This window comes from Sapajus apella, unplaced genomic scaffold (genome assembly GCF_009761245.1).
Source record: "Sapajus apella isolate SASKATOON/1434 unplaced genomic scaffold, GSC_monkey_1.0 scaffold57, whole genome shotgun sequence".
Taxonomy (NCBI): Eukaryota; Metazoa; Chordata; class Mammalia; order Primates; family Cebidae; genus Sapajus; species Sapajus apella.
This window is the reverse complement of record NW_022436997.1, coordinates 1,254,931-1,272,141: the sequence shown is the minus strand read 5'-3', so window position 1 is coordinate 1,272,141 and position 17,211 is coordinate 1,254,931. Positions and strand designations below refer to the sequence as shown.

Genomic DNA, 17,211 nt, shown 5'->3' with positions numbered 1-17,211 from the left:
AGATGGAGTCCCATTCTGTCACTCAGGCTGGAATGTAGTGGCATGATCTTGGCTCACTGCAACCTCTACTTTCCTGGTTCAAGCAATTGTCCTGCTTCAGCCTCCCAGGTAGCTGGGATTACAGACGCCCATCACCACACCTGGCTACTTTTTCTTTTATTTTTAGTAGAGGTGGGGCTTCACCATGTTGGCCAGGCTGGTCTCAAACACCTGACCTCAGTACCTCAGCCTCCCAAAGTGCTGGGATTTCAGGCGTGAGCCACTGCACCCAGCCAGTGCCAGCAGTTTCTAAAGTGGACGTATCAATGTGCATTTCTACCTGCAGCGTGTATAAGATTTGACAACTCCACTTCCTCACCAACACTTCATGCTATTTTTGATTCACCCTCCCATCACCCCCATGCCTAAGGTATTTCTTTTTCCTCCAGAATTAACTCATATTTTCAGCCCTTTCCTCTCAGTACTGCCCTGCTTCAGGAGAGCTCACAGTCAGGCTCCCTGGCTATGGCCGCCCCGTGGACTGCTCCCAGATAATCTCCCTAAATGCTCCTTTTATCCTCATGTTTCTGTCCACAGAACTTCAGTCACTCCTGATCTCCAGTTACTTTAGAGTTGTATCTGTTTGTCTGGTTTTTAACACTCTGCAAACTGGTCAATGATCAAGAAGACCTCATTTTTCCTTGAGCTCCATAATTCCCACATGTCATTTTCCAATGCCATCATCTCTCTTCCAGTAAGTCTCCAACACCAGCTTGCTTGGCAGGAAAACCGTCTTCCTCATTAGCCATTCTGTAAGGAACACTGCCTTCCCACTAGCTGGAGAGGGTTAGCGGTGGCAAAGCCTCAGAGAACTTGTTCCAACACCCTTGTTTTCAGAGAAGCCTCAAGTTGTAAAGAACTTTTTAAAAATTCTAATGACTTGGCAGGTTTTCATAACTTTCTTAAAGTGGCAACCACCACTTCTTATTTATTGGTATTCTTTATTTGATCTGAAAGCAGGCAGAACTTTGGACAGTAACTGGACAGGAGAAGAGCAGGTAATACAGAGAAATTTCAAGTCATCCCTGGTTTTAAAACTGTGTCTCAGTGAGAGAAACATCTTTATTAGCTACACTCATCAAGCATCTGCCGCATTTAGGGAGGTTTGATTTTTATTTCTTTTATTTTTTGAGATGGAATCTCACTCACCCAGGCTGGAGTGCAAAGGCACAATCTTGGCCCACTGCAACCTCCGCCTCCTGGGTTCAAACAATTCTCCTACCTCAGCCCTGTGAGTAGGTGGGATTACAGGCACCCACCACCAGGCCTGGCTACTTTTTGTATTTTTAATAGAGATGGGGTTTCACCATGTTGGCCAAGCTGGTCTCAAATTCCCGACCTCACATGATCCACCTGTCTTGGCCTCCCAAAGTGCTGGGATTACAGATGTGAGCCACCACACCTGGTCAAGGGAGGTTTTAGACCAGTAGAAAGTTTTTAAAACCTTCCATCATTACAAAGAATCATGGAAATGCATGGAAAATAGAGAGCAGGCAAATGAAGCTTATTTCTCCCACATGTTAAGAAGACAAGTCAAACTGCTGTGTGTTTAACGTTGGCTTACAGTTTATTATAGATATTATGTGAATGTGCACTTTCTATAGGAAATCCCAATGCATTCTAGTTCATATTGCCCATATTATAGAACGTAGAACATAATTTTGCTATTTTAAATGGCATAGGGATTCATAGTTGTATCTTGTCTTTGATAATGTAGTATTTTTCTTACTGTACTTTATTTGATGCTGAGTCCTTTGGTAGAGGCAGTAGGGGCTCCATGCCTGGTCATTATATAGTACCACATGAGGAAGGGAATGTCAGAGGAGGGTATCAGTTCTGATGCCTTATGCAAATATCAAGGAGCACTGCTTTCCTTGTGGACATAAGTGGTGGCCAGATTGACAGGCCATGACTCACAGCACACACCTTCTAGTCTGATCACAAGGCTGTTTGTGGCCCCTAAAACAAGCCATGCTTCTCTCAGCTTATACTTAAGTCTCTGCCCTAAAGGCCGTTCTCTCTTTTCCTGCCTTTGCTAAATGCTACTCAAATATTAAGGGCCTTATTATCTTTAGTTCCTTCTGTTCTCTCTAGACACTACTGATATTACCCAAACTCTCTTCATCCTAAATCGTGTCTGCCCACAATTTAACACTTAATTGCATATCATGTAGTATCATTTAAGGGAGACTTAAAACATGGCAGTTCTTGATTGAACTTGACAGGCATCCTGTCCCTCTCTGGAAGACCACATAATGGGTTCCTTTTTAGCTAATGATACTACAAACCCCTTGTGTGCTAAGGAAGAAGCATTATTCTGCCCCAGTGTCACCATTGATCTTCTGCAGCTTTGACTTTCACTGATGCTCCCTGTGTCTTATTGCTGCCCAGGTGTGAGAACTATCTCACACCTCACAGCATTCCCTGGAGTCCTGAGGACTTACCCAGAAACTCAGTAGGATGGGAAACTGGGGGTGAACAAATGGCAGTCACTTGGAAGGAAGCTGTCAGGGCATGGCCAGCAGCCTGAGAGAAGGTACTGAGTTTGGAAAACAGGAAGGTGGTGAACTGGCCAAGGCATCATGAGTTTACAGCTTGTGACCAAGATGTAAAGGCAGGAGGGCCAGTCCCATTCCACACCTAATCCTTAGGGACCTCAAGCCTCCTGGGTTTGCCAGCTGGGATTGGGATTGTCCTGTGTCATCTACAATGATCCCCGCCAAAGAGGTCCTGAAGATTCAGGCTTCCTTCCTGCTTGCCATCCTCAGAATGGCTCGAGTGTCCCCAGAACTGGCCAATCTATGCACCTGGAGCTGAGGTTTGACACACTCTCCAGGTTCAGGGCAGTCCTAGAAGCCAGCTAAAGCCTCTCTCTTCGGGGTAGATCTGCAAGGCTGGCATCCTGGGAGCTTGGTGTATAAGGCTGGTTTATCTACCACAGGAGCTATGAGCTCTGTGTGTGAACCCAGTGGCAAGAGCATTGACCCTGGGCTACCTGTCCCAGTCATAATTCAGGAGCCCTGTTCTGAAGGCCATATTTGGGGGTATTCTACCCCCACTTCCTTGCCATCCTAGAGACACACACACCCTATCTCAGGACCTCACAGGAACTCATTCTAGTCTTCAAGTGTCAGAGTCATTCACCCATTTATTCATCCGTATACTCAACAAATAATTATTGTGAATGTCTATGTGCCAGACACCGAACCTGAGGCTACAGCAGTAAACAAGACCATCCCAGGCTCTGCCCTCAGGAAGCTAGCCAGCAAGTGGGGAAGCTCTATAAAGCACACACTAGCAAAATCCTATAATTACAGTGACAGGAAATAGATATATTTTGGGAGATGCATGCCAATGGTTGTGGCCTGAAGTTTCACCTTTCCTTCGACAGGAGTCATAATGGAAGATGCTTACCCACTCCTGTCCTGGGGTAGGAGGGATAGCAGATGGGATGGCAGTGTCATTTAGGAAATTGCCTTCAACATGTCTATTATTGTAATATAGGCTATAGAAAGTACAGTTCCACACAGTGCTTTAGTTTTTGGCCTTCTGGCTAAAGAAGTTGTATGTATTCTGGGGTGTCATGGGAGAGAATTATTGCGGGATCCCTGAGTGTACAAAGGTCAAGGAATTCAAGGTGGAAAAACCAGGGCATGGGGCCCACTAAGAAAATGCACCAAGAAAACGCTTCAGAAACCCTGGGGTGGGGATTTCTTCTTCAGTGCAATGGGCATCAGTCCTGTGGGAGAGCAGGATGCAGAGGCCTCTGGCTAGGCCATAGGAGGTGCTGCCAGGCTCCCTGGGGTGGAGGAACCCTGCCCCTGTGCGTGCGAGCATCACCCTCCCGTGACACGTGATGATCTCTCATGGTAACTGATGGCCTCAAGGCACCCACCAAACCTATATGAAGCAACCAGTACCATGCAGAGGGCGGAGCCTGATGGAGTGACTTGACGGAGTTTAATGGGATGACAAGGCTTGGCCTAGAGTGTTGCCTTCCGCTTGCGTGGCCCAGCATGCGACAGCACATTCCCTGCCGCCAGCTGGAATACCACCATGACTCACTTGGGCTCACCATGGCATCTCCAAACAAGACATTGGAATTTGTAAACGGTCACCACTCTAGGGGGTAAACTCATGCCTTTTCACCTAGCCTCGAGGACAGGGATGTTTTAGAGCCGTGCTTTCCAAACAGTAATGTGCACACAAATCCCCTGGGGGACCTACTTAATGCGAATTCTGATCCTGAAGGTCAGAGGTTGGGAACGGGGTGGGGTGGGCACTGAGATGCCTCATTTCTAAACAAGTTCCAGGGGATGTCAATGCTGCTGATCTGTGGACCACACTCTGAATAGCAAGACCTGAAAACATTCACCAAATGCAGTGAAATTAAACCTTAATTTCTCCATGAGGGAGGATGATCAGCTCTACCACCTGGTGCTCACTCTGCAAGCATTTGTCAAGCCTAGGAACTGAGATAATGGTAACACCACTGGCAGAAATAAAGTCAGAGACAGGAACTGTTTTAGGAGAAAATAATAATAATTACCTTTGCTTGAATGCCTGTCCTGTTCTATGATCTTGTTTAATCCTTATATTTGGTGAGCAAATTTTATTAATCTTCATTAATTTCATAGTGAAATTAAACTCAAAAAGGTGAGGCGATTTTCCCTGAGGTGCTATTGCTGGCTAGAAATTGAATCTACTCTTTTAAACTCCAAAATCTATCTGATCCCACTGTGATGCAGTTCCTTGTTTTGGAGAGTGGAGATTTAGGGTTAGGTAGATTTAGCATGGTGGTTCTCAACCTTGCCAGCACATTAGAATCGCCAAGAAAACTTTTAAAATCCCCACACCCCAAACTAATTACAATAGACTCTCTAGGGGAGGGATGCTGTATCCACATTTTTAAAAGCTCTCCAAGTAATTCCCATGTACAGATAAGCCTGAGAATCATGGAGTTAGCCCAACTCTTCTTCTAAGAAGTGAGCAATTGAGAAGCTAATAAATGAAATGGCAACCTTGTCAGAATGAGTATCTTTCCATTCCTTCTCCAGGACTCTTCCCAATAAATCAGCTAACCATAATATGCTGTAGTGGGATGAAGCAGAATGGGAAAGAAAGTAGGACGCAGGAAACTGCCAAGGGAAAATACATAAGGAAGAGCTGAGAATTCAAACCAACACTGGAGGCAACACACATTTAGGAGTTGAGGAGAAGATTTAGAAAGATAGAGAATTTCACCAAACCAAAATTCTTAAAATCAAGAGCAGCATGTTCTTCATTTAGAATCCTCCTAAATGAAGGAGGATTAGCATCTCTCAGACAATGGACGTGCTTGGCATCTCTCAGACAATGGATGGGTGGATGAATGGATGGAACAAGAAAATGGATGGGTCTAATGGACAAGAAAGTTCAGAAGCCAAGTTGAGAAGGAAATGGGTGTCACATTGGGATTGAGGAAAAAGATAACAGGAGAGAGAGCTTTGCCCAGCGCGAATCTACTGAAGGAAGGAGTACAAAAGTTAATGGCCTCCATGAGGAAGCCATATTGTAGGGTTTTCTTCTTAGGATTAGGATGATTTTTCAATAAAAGGATGGAATACACCAAGTAGAGAAATAAATGGAACAATCTGTTTGAGGCAAAAAAAAAAAAAAATGCTTGAGGCTACTCTAGGGACCATAATGAATGCATCATCTCTTGCCATAATCAAGAGGACAGGCCAGAGCCCCCACCATCTCCTCAAAGAGAAATCTTAGATTAAAAACAGAACATAGCTCTGGATACTCCACCAACCACCCAGGATGCCTCTGGGTAACTTTTCTTCATCCTTCAAGGCTGTCATGGATGTTCATTTAAAGTGAATTTCTCCTTTTTAAACATTGAGGATAAAAAGCTGTTGAGGGTCAAGTGTGGCCCTCACCCATAATCCCAGCATTTTGGGAGGCTAAGGTGGGAGGATTGCTTGAGGCCAGGAGTTCAAGATCAGCCTAGGCAATGTAGCAAGATCCCTTGACTGCAAAAAAATAAAAATAAAAAAAGCTATTGAGCAATTGGTCGTGAAACTTACATGGCAGTCAAGTCTCTCAGAGATTCTGTAGACCCCAGGTTTTGCAAAAATGTGAGTCAGAAGGAGCCAAAATGCTAAGTGATGTTGGGTATTAAAAGTCCACACAGGGATATTGTTCATCATATCACGATGTGTGTTTAAATTTCTGCCTGGGTTTTTCCATCTCACTCAACAATGTTTGATTCATTGTCCATGTCCACGTGGGTTTAATTATGAAATCACAGACCCTTGCCTTCAAAGATGACATCTCCTGAACCGTGCCTTAGGCACTCTTCTGTATGGAAGAAGGACTTCTCCTCACCCATCCATGCTACCCTGGCCCACTTTCAGACCTCCACTGACACTTTTGGGTTAGCTGGCCAGTCTGCCAGTGTGTTATCCTTCTGGGGGCTAGAGAGCCAAGCAACCTACTGAGGAATAAGCTCTTTGACTCCACTCACATTAGCATATCCCAGCCACCACAGGCCACAGGACAAAACTAAATGTTAGCCCCCAACTTAAATATGTCCCTTGGTCCAGGTGTTGGGAGAAAATAATCAGCAACCTCGGCTGAGTAAGAAAAAGACTGCAGGTAGGGAAAATGGATACAATGATTGGAAACCCGTCTCCCCCGTCTATGCCCTGTTTCTTTCCACAGTTCTATTTCTCCAGGACCCAGAATTGAAACCTCAGTTGGGAGAAGGCTCCACTGGTCCCAAGAAGCTGAATTAAAACCTAGCTTCTTCCAGTAGGAGAAACAAAGTCAATGAGAACACTTCTCCATCTAATAGTTCTGACAGTGTTGAGAGTCACCATCTTTTATTTAAAAGCAGAGGTTTTTGATTAATTAGGAACCCTTCTTTTAGTTCTATCACCATTTATTCATCTGAATTTTGAATGAGTAATGGAAAATTTTGGTTTTTTCCAATGCTATACAGAAAGGGTAACGGTGCTGTAATACTTAGCTGATTTTTTTTAAGTACTACTAAGAGATGTCACATCCAAAATAAATAAATGAAGCTTTCTCTACTGGGTTTTAATCCTGCTTTTAAAGAAAAGTTGGGGTCAGGTTTATTCTTTAACAAGAGGATGCCATGTTAGAGGCATAGGGGATTCTCCTCCATGTCTGCAGTACCCTGTACTACAGCAAACTGTATTTCTTGGGCCAATGTTGTTATAGTAAGAGTTGCTAAGGCTGTGGTCAGTTAAATCATAATACTTCAGTTTAGCAACTCAAGAGTTGAGGATGCAATGTGGTCCAGGTTCAAGTTGACTGATGGGACAGATCATTGAATAGTTTGTCCAGTTTGCCTTTAAGTTTCTTCTGCCTTTGGCCCCCACCCCAGCCTTGGTGATACCAAGAGAAAGGAAGGAAGAGGCAGGGGAATGGGAGGAGGGGGCAGGGCCAAGGGAGTTTGTATCACTCTCCAGCTCTTGGCCACCAATTCATATAAGACACAGGAACAATAACAGTGAGGATTCCTAATAACTACAAAAGGTCCTTAAATCAGGCTAAGCAGACAAAACTGTATAGCCAACAGACACTCAAGTCTCCAATTGAGACAAATGATGAGGAAAGGGCCTGAGCCAGCTGCCACCTCCACAGCACCAGAGAGCAGCTGCACTTTAACATGCCTGCCCCATCCCAGCCAGGCCCCTGGTGAGTAACTCAGATCCTGAGTTTAATGTTACACATAATGTGCACTTCAAGAGTATGTAATTGGGCAGCACCCACACTCAGGAATTCTACAAGACATTCTCATGCTTCTCTGTCCCCTCGCTAAGCCCCACCCCCCGCCCTACAAAGAGAATAGCAAGGACTCCAAGATTGGAACAGAACATTCCTTTGCAGTGTGTTCTGAGCCCACTGATGTTTTGGTTTGGTAAACTTGCAGACAAAATGGCAGCAGATAGATCTGGGTGTCCAGCAAACCCCATTCGCAATGGTGATGCCAGACCGTCCCACCTCTTCTTCCTGGCCCAATTATCAAATCGAGCTCAACTTCCTGAGCTTGGGGCCAGCACCCCCGTATCTTTCACAGTCAGAGAACAATCCAATGTGTGTGGTTTACCCTCAAAAGAGGGACTAGGAACTACAGCCATGCCAGTCCCCATCCCTCATTTTTCCCAACACTTTACTCTCCTTTTCATCTGAGCCTAAAGAGATTGAAATGATTCTCTTCCTACTTATTTCCCTATTGTCCTCGTTGAGAAATGATTTTTTTTAATCTTGAAGAAACAAAAGGCACAAGCCTGGGAGGGAGAATGATACCCCGGGTGGTCTAGTGGGTAGGATTTGGTGCTCTGACCGCCATAACCCTGTTCAGTTCCCGATCAGGAAAGCCTTTCTTCTTACCAGGTGTGGTGGCTCACGCCTATAATCCCAGCATTTTGGGAGGCTGAGGTGGGTGGATCACTTGAGGTCAGGAGTTCAAGACCAGCCTGGCCAACATGGTGAAATCCCATCTCTACTAAAAATGTAAAATTAGCCAGGCATGCTGGTGCAGGCCTGTAATCTCAGCTACTCAGAAGGCTGAGGCAGGAGAATCACTTGAACCTGGGAGGTGGAGGTTGCAGTGAGCCTAGATTGCACCACTGCACTCCAGCCTGGGCAACAGAGCATGACTCTGTCTAAAAAAAGAAATAAATAAATAAATAAGAAACAAAAGCTAGTTTCTCAGAGTTCAAAAAAATAAAAAATGAAAATGTTTAAAAGCTCAGGGTATTTCTGGTATTGCTAGACAATATGGTTCCTTGCACAAAGACATACTAGCACCCCTTTTCTCAAGACATTTTAGTGCCATCTGCAAGAACTTCATTGCAATAAGCACACAGATGTCTAGGACATTAATAGTGACCCCGTAGATGTGGTGCATTTTTGTAGTGCACAACCTACACACCCTTACACATTGGCCCAGGACACCAGAGATTACATTACATTACAAGTCTTACACTGGTCTGATTGTAATTTAAAACCTGGAAAGGTGACAGGTGGGCATCTGACGAAAGCTGTAGGTAAGGATGGAGATTACCTGGACACTCTTCTTTGTGCCAGAGGAATAACATCTCTCGATGTTCGCAGCTATTGATCCCCTTTTACTCCTAAAAGGGATGGAATAATTGCAGGATTGCATTTAAGAGCTAAAAACTTAGGGACCTCAGTGCCTCCTGCCATCATCCACCATTGTGTTCCCCCAGCAAGGGCGGGCAGAGGAGGTTTGAGTGACACGTTTGCACTCTGCTCCAGCTTGGCCCTTGGCTTCACTCTAGGGAATGCCTATCACAAAGGGTCGCCTCCAAGTGTGATACTGGGAGTTTTGGCTCTCATCTGGCACCTTTTTGTCTGACTGTTTACCAAACCGAAGAAGTCAGTAGGCTCAGAACACACTACAAAGGAACATTCTGTTCCATACTTGTAGTCCTTGCTGCTCTCTTCATGGGGGGTGAGGAAACAGGGAAGCATGAGAATATCTTGTAGAATTTCTCAGTGTGGGCACTACCCAATTATATACTCTTGAGGTGTCAATTATTTGTAACATTAAATTGCCTATGCATAGATCAATATCAAGTAGCAATCAAATGAAACAGTGTTATAATAATTTGATTAAAACAACACAAATTTAGAAATACCTACAAATGCAAGGTATAGAAAAAATATTAAAATTGTGTTTTATCCATAGTTGCTCTCTCCCTTCTCCATTTTATCACCTAGTCCTTATGTCCTCTTACATATATCTGATGAACTGTCTCAACATCTTTCTGGAAAGAGGGAGGTCCATTATGAATAAAGAGAGCTATTGGATCCTGACTTCACCATCCAGTACCTTCCAGCCCAAATGGGACTGTGCATCACAAGACGTATTTTAAAAATAAAAGGCACTACCAGAAACTTTTCAGGGCTGGGGGGCATGATTTCATGCTCAGTGAGGAAAAGAGATGTAAATTGCTTTAAGTGCACAGAAGCCCACTGGGAAATCCAAACTGATTTGAGCAGAGCATGAGGAGGGGGAGGAGAGAGAAAACATCCTAGGGGCAGAAACTCCAAGGAGAAAGTGGAAGAGAAGAGCAGCTTTTTGTATGTTGATTTGTGATCGTTCTATGCAGAGTGCTGGAAGGTGCATTCACTTGGAACAAGAACAGAGAGGGGCACCCAGAGAGGAGATGCATGGGAAAGACCAAGGAAAGACAATGTTAGGGCATAAATACTCAGCAAATGACTCTCTGGAAATAATAAAGGAGCTGCTGTAGAAATAACAGAGAAAAGCTCATTGTATTGTGCAATTAGGCTGCTTAAAAGCACCGAGGACACATGTATGCACACAATATTGAGCGCCCAGTTGTCTACAGCAACAGGGCGGCAGCAGACCCTGGCATGTCAGGATCCTGCAGTATGAGAACTTGGCAAGCCCTGCATCAGAAACCTACCTAGTTTACAGTTCTTGAATGAAGCAAATGGTTTCCTCTGTACACGTAACTGCACCCCTTCTGATGTCAAAGCCAAGGAGAAGCTTGTCCCCTTATTGAAGCCAGGAGGAAGGTCCCATTTGGAAATTCCCAAGGAACACCAATGCTGATTAAGAGGGGTAGGCATCAGAATGGTGGCACCTCTACATGTTCAGCATGGTGCTTTAAAGACGTCATCCCTCATCACGACTTTATAAAGGAAGTAAAGTTATCCTACTTTACACTGAGGAATCTGAGGCTCAGAGACAGTGAGTAACAAGCCTAAGGTCATACAGCTTGTCAGAGAAAAGCCAGTATTCAAACTCAGGTCTATCCGACTTGAAATTCCATGTGCTTTGCACTGCCTTGTCCATGCAATATGGCAAGGCTGTGTTTTGTGACCCCCACTTAAGGTGTGGCTTTACAGGGACCAGGAGAAAGGCCAGGGAGGGAGGGTGGGTAAAGAAGGAGGTGGTTTTTCCAAGAAGGCCTGAGACTCACTACACACCCTCAGCGCTGACCAGTGCCACTGAGGCAGAAGGTTGCATGGGTGTCGTGTGGAAGCAGCTTCAGGATGAGGTCCATAAATATGCATCATGGCTGAGTTGAGTGAATGAATGAATGAATAAATGAAAAGCAAACATATGGGCAGAAGTTGGAAATACTGGACAGCACTAGGGTGGTTAAAAGTACAAAGGCTGAGTCAGACTTTGTTAAGTTATTTAAACTCTGAGCCTCAGTTTGCTCATCTACAAAATGGGGACAATAGTATAACATAGGATTTTTGCAAATGCTCAACCATTTGTGGCAATTCTTATCATTCTCACTACGCTGATTATTTCTATCAGGGACAGTGGCCCATTTGCTTAAGGAAGTCGTGGAGACACTCGTATGATTCCTTTCATTCCCAAAGCAGGCCACTCACACTGTCTCCTGGTGATTCATTTTTCTACTTTAGGGAAACCCTAGTAGCTTATTTGCTCCTTTTTTTACCAGGGAAAAAATGTTGGAAGGAGAACTGCCTGAACCTCAAAACTCTTATTATAAACCTGGACCTATGGGTTTCCCCTCAGGCCCCAGTGCTCCAGAGGCACTTGGAGGAAGGATGTCCCAAGCAGACAAGGAACTTGTGGTCTGGCATGTGTCCAGTGGGTGGAGCCAGAGAGCTCCTAGCCACAGGCCACCTTGCTGAAGGCTGATAAGTACTATCTGCACATCCAAGCAGACGAGAGACCCAGACGAAAGAAGACCTATGATATCTGCATGGCTGGCTGTGGGATTACATTTTTTTTTAAATTCTGTGCTCATAAAAGTACATTTCAGTTAGATTTTTACCATAATAGAACAAGCCACAAAATTGAAATTTAAAAAGGAGGAGGAAGAAGGAGATATTTTAATTCAGTTTTAGATCCCCCTGCTATGGAATGTTTGCTTCCTGACTTTTAAGAGGCAGCAGAGTATGTCCAAGCATTCTCAACTGAAAAGAGGGACATTCCAGGGAAACACTGATATTTTTGTTTTCTCCTCACTGGAGAAAAGGGTGCCTGGCTTACAGAAAACAATTTGCATGTACTTTATCTTCCCCACCCTCCCAACAGACCCTGAGGCTCTTACTGGAGTCTTATATCTGTACAGAAGTTGTGTCAAGTAAGTCTAAGAAAATTTTACCCCAGGAGCAGTCACTTAGCTTCCAAGTCCACACGGCAGCAAACCTGCCCCATGGTTTTTACTTTAACACTGTTGTTCCTTTTTTCAGTTGTAAATCTTTCCAAAAACATAAGTAGGGGGCCAGAGGAAACAGGAGAAGAAAAAGATGCATTTTGGTAGGATTCTTGCTGGTCAAAGATTTTGGAATGCCATGGAAACAATGGCAAAGCAGCTGGCACCATGTCAAGAACAGAGAGAGAGAGAGAGAGAGACACCAGATACTGAAGCCAGGGGACCAGTTCCTTGGTGTTGCTTTGGCATTGGTGCCTGCAGTGGGAGGAGAAAGCTGAGCCCACAAACACACAGAGCAGAGCAGGGCTCTGGGTATATAACTGTTAGGTGCCTCCCTCCAGCACTATCTCCTGGGACGCACTCTTCCTTGTTGTGGAGCCGGGCAAATCTTTATCAGCCACTACCTTCTGCCGTCAGGAAGCCAGCTAGAGTGGCGTAAGTACTCATACTCATTTCTATTCATTTCCCACTATTCACCATTTGGAGCTTGTCTTCACAGTCCTAAGTTTTTCTCTTTTTCTTAATAAAGAAAATGTTTTATATTGCCAGACTTGATCAGAAGCAGCAAAATCAGAGTTCTGATAGACTAGAAAGCAATTTACCAAAGCCGCAGGCTTCTTCCTGGAAGCTCGAAGGCGTGCTTTATTTGTGATTTCTGAAGCAAGGTGCATGCAGCACCTGAGCTGATTTGGAAGAGGGTTTGCAGGGAGGTGTCCACCCAAGGTGATCAATGATTCTGAGTTAATTGACACTATTAGGAGTTTCGAGCCGTGTTCTTGAAATAACAATTCAGACTGTGTTCTTGAAATAAGTTTGAGACAAGTGTCTACATGACTCAAAAGAAAAAAGTAGGCAACTGGGAATGGCCCTTTCCAATGATGGATTTATGAACTCCTCTGCGTGTGCCGTCATGCTGAAGGAAATGTTCTTGTGCACCCATCAGGAGAACAAGTCAGTCACAACTGAAGCCACGAATTCGGCAGTTTCCTTGCAGCTGCACTTTCTGATGTGTGGAACCAAGACTTCTGAGAGTAGCGTTTTCTAAGGAGGGAAGTGTTTTAACCAGGACACAGGAATATCTGACAGCGTTTTCTTTGTTTCTGATTACAGCTTTAAAGAAAACTGCGCATCTCCTGCCACTTAAAATCAAAAACTACCTAAAATAAAGATTATAGTAAGTACCAAATAAGTGCCAATGCTGAAGATCTGTTTATTATGCTAGAGCATGAGTGTTTAAATGCTTTCTTCCATATTCATAGCCAACACTTCATATTATTTTTAAAAGTAATAGCTGAGGCATGGAAAATTGAAGACTTCAGGTCTCTCCAATTGCACACATTTCTAATACATGCCGGCAATAGAATACATTTTATTTCATGTGATAAAATAGGGGAGATTAGTTTAATTGAAATCTTGATACTGCCTCGTATTAAAATGCTAAGCACTGCTTCATTTTACTAGTGATCTGGAGGATGAAAAGTTCTTTCGACTTCTGCTGGTGAGCTCTTCAGGTGCAGCTTCCAGAATATTCTTGGGATGTTAACTTTAGCACACACAAGCCTTGTTGTAGATGTGTCCGCTTTGAGGCACAAGGAGACATTTGTTTGTCAGACAGTAACTGCTTCTGGCAAGGGCATAGGGTAAAACTGGGGATGGCAGAGCCCTTTCTTTGTGGTTATTCAACCCCACCCCAAGAATAGTTCAAAGGGACTGTGAGACAGTCTGTGCCCACTGCATTGCCTACTCCTGGCCCCTGCTGCAGACTCCAGCCCACAGAAACTGCTGCTTCACTTATTTGTCAGCTTAACAGAACCTTGGGTGGCATTAATGTGCCTGGCCCCAGACCGAAAAATTAAGAACCACCAGAACCGACCTATTTCACAAGACCCACTCTGCCTGCCACATGCTGAGTGAATTTGGATGGTGCCCACTCTGAACCTCAGTTTTCTCTTCTATAAAATGAAGGCTTGGGCCAGCATGGTGGCTCATGCCTGTAATCCCAGCACTTTGGGAGGCTGAGGTAGGTAGATCATTTGAGGTCAGAAGTTCGAGACCAGCCTGACCAACATGGTAAAACCCTGTCTCTAATAAAAATACAAAATTAGCCGGGTGTGGTGGCATATGCCTATAATCCCAGCTACTCAGGAGGCTGAGGCAGGAGAACCACTTGAACTTGGGAGGCAGAGGATGCAGTGAGCTGAGATCGTGCCATTGCACTCCAGCCTGGGTGACAAGCACAAAACTCTGTCTCAAAAAAAAAAAAGAAGAAAGCTTGAGCTACTTGGTCTCTAAAATCCTACCTAGCTCTCAAATTTCCCAATCTCTTGGTTCTAGGAAAACACTGATGTTGGGCTCAAGGAAGTGGTTCTCCAAGGTGTGTGATTTTTATGGTAGGGGAAAGGCAGGCGCCAGGCAGGGGCAGAAGGGGAAGGTGTCTACACTAAGAGAATGTGACAACCCCTGCCTGTCTCTTTTTCATTCTTCATTCTTTATTTCTTTGTTTTTAGCTTTATATAACATGAGAGCCTTAGCACTGGGTTTCTTAACCATTTGTTCTTTATCAAATAAAATCACGAGGTCAAGAGATCGAGACCATCCTGGTCAACATGGTGAAACCCTGTCTCTACTAAAAATACAAAAAATTAGCTGGGCATGGTGGTGCGTGCCTGTAATCCCAGCTACTCAGGAGGCTGAGGCAGGAGAATTGCCTGAACCCAGGAGGCGGAGGTTGCGGTGAGCCGAGATCGCGCCATTGCACTCCAGCCTGGGTAACATGAGTGAAACTCCGTCTCAAAAAAAAAAAAAAAAAAATTCATAATGCAACACGCAGGCACAGAACTAGCCAGAACTAGTGCAGAACTAGCCAGCTAGTTTACCATAGGCAAATACACACACATGCACACCACAATTTTACCTGAGACACGTCAGAAGTATTTTCCAAAATTGTGGATTTTTCTGAGTCACTCTGGTAAAGAGTAGGTTTTCAGGTTTCAGGCCAAGCCAGCAGAAAATAGTAAAATTAGAATAAACAACAGAGGGAGAAAAAGAGAAATATCACACACACAACTGTTTTGAAACTTCTGGAAAAAGAGTGATATTCTTGGATGCAATGAAGTTTTAAAACGGAAAAAGAAAATTTATAAAAAGCTGCCACATTTGTAGAATTTAACTAAAAACTGTTTATTATTAACAAAGTAATGTTCAAAATTTAAGAGTTCCTGGCCTGGCACAGTGACTTATGCCTGTAATCCCCAGTGCTTTGGGAGGCTGAGGTGGGATGACCACTTGAGGCCAGGAATTCAAAACCAGCCTGGACAACACAATGAGACTTTGTCTCTGCAAAAAAAAAAAAAAATAGTAACAATAATTTTAAAAATTAGCTGGATGTGGTGGCATGGGCAAAAAAAAAACCCACCACTTAGGAGATTCTCAAAGCAGGTTTATGCATGCATACAAACTGTGGCTAGTATCTTATTATAGAAAATAGAGCCCACATCATGCATCCTTCTTCCCATGTTTCATAAACAAGACCAGGGGAACCTGTTGTAGAGCAACTTGTTGCGTTGGTGTTGGTCCCCAAGATGCAGCCTTTACAATCTGCCCCCAAACGTTTCAGAACATGAAGTCCATTCTCCCCTCTGGAACAGGCGGCTTCAGATCCACCAGCAGAGACACATGGCAGAACAAAATCTGGGCATTGGTCTCCGTGTAGGATGGCTTGCCATTGTTATTATTTTTCCTTAAGCAAAGTAAATGAACATTTAATATCCATAGTCGGCTGGGTGTCCCTCCACCTACTGCGAGCTCTTTGGTGAAGGGGAAGTCCTCCTTCTCTGTTAGAGGTCTCCCATGTGGGGCCACGTCTTCCCTCACCAGGAACCCGCGGGGTGCGCTCCAGCCTCCCTCAACTTGCCTTTTGCGTGGTCATTGAAGCTAGGGCACACGTCACGCTGATTCACATATTTCTGCCCTTTGTCACGTATTGAGAAAAAGGAAGGATGAATGGACGGTCTTTGATTGGCGGCGCTGGTGACGCCTGTCATGGTCCTGTTTGGAAGGACTCTTTTGGAACTAAAGCTGGTGAGGCAGTGCGCAGAGGCATCGACCAGCTAAGCTTGGCCCTGGCAGATGGGTCGCATGAACAGGTATGCTTCCTTCATGCAGCCTCTGGCTCGGGGAACCTGGGAGTCTGCTCCAAACTCTGGTGTGTGTTTTCTGGGCAGAGCCTGGGAAGTCGGGGTTGGCTGTGAGATGAGCCAAAAGCACAGGGATCTTGGTCCAAAAAGCCCTGCGGTGCTCATCTTGGTTTGGAGGCTGGACCATTGAGCCGAGGAGTTTTGACAGCCATGAAAAAGCTGGAGGGAAGTCACCTGTGGTTTTACATTTACTCTGTGTCTACTTTATTAGAGTGCCTTTCATTTATTGTCCCTTCTTCTTAGTTGAAATTAATGGCCTGCTTCATTGGGGCTAAGATGTCTGAGCATCGGCAGAAGGTCCTGGGTCCACAGCTTTGCATTGTCTTCCCAGTTAGAATGTGTAGACTCTTAAAAGTTCCCCAAGAAATGCAAATATTCTAGCATGGCAAAATTCTAGAGTGAACTACAACTTTAAGTTATTTTCTCCTAAGGAGTTCTCATGCCTGACTTCTGAAGCAAGTAGTCAGGGCTCCCAGGGGCTCCAGAAGGGTTCAGCAGTTCAGAATAAATGGTTCCTGGGGACTCTGAAAACAGCAGCAACTGTCTGCTCAGGTCATGAGAAGACCCTTCTCTGCAGGACATCCTAACCCTACGACCCACCCCAGTCATGTTGAAATTAGATTCACAAATTACAATAAGTCTTCTATATGTTGGGCTGCAGATTTAGAGAAAACTAGTTTAATCTTTATTTAACTTCGGGTGGCTTAACAGGAGACTCAGGCCATTCAGGTTCTCAATCACGTCTGGCCAGTTATATTATCAGG

The 17,211-nt window shown here is 44.5% G+C and overlaps 1 protein-coding gene across 6 annotated transcripts in view; it reads left to right on the top strand.

Moving 5' to 3' along the window:
• Positions 1 to 8,779: 8,779 nt before the first annotated feature.
• Positions 8,780 to 17,211, top strand: part of SLC14A1 (solute carrier family 14 member 1 (Kidd blood group)) — a 29,909-nt gene continuing 21,477 nt past the window's right edge. For 3 of the 6 annotated variants that reach the window (XM_032245255.1, XM_032245253.1, XM_032245257.1), the window contains exons 1-2: positions 8,784 to 12,686; positions 13,362 to 13,425. Coding sequence is in view for 1 of the 6 variants with exons in the window: in XM_032245252.1 (XP_032101143.1) it covers positions 16,250 to 16,396 (147 nt within the window). In the remaining 5 variants the exon portion in view is untranslated. Of the gene's footprint in view, positions 12,687 to 13,361; positions 13,426 to 16,238; positions 16,397 to 17,211 lie in introns of those variants that run through there. The other 3 variants (XM_032245252.1, XM_032245256.1, XM_032245254.1) reach the window with 3 other exon arrangements.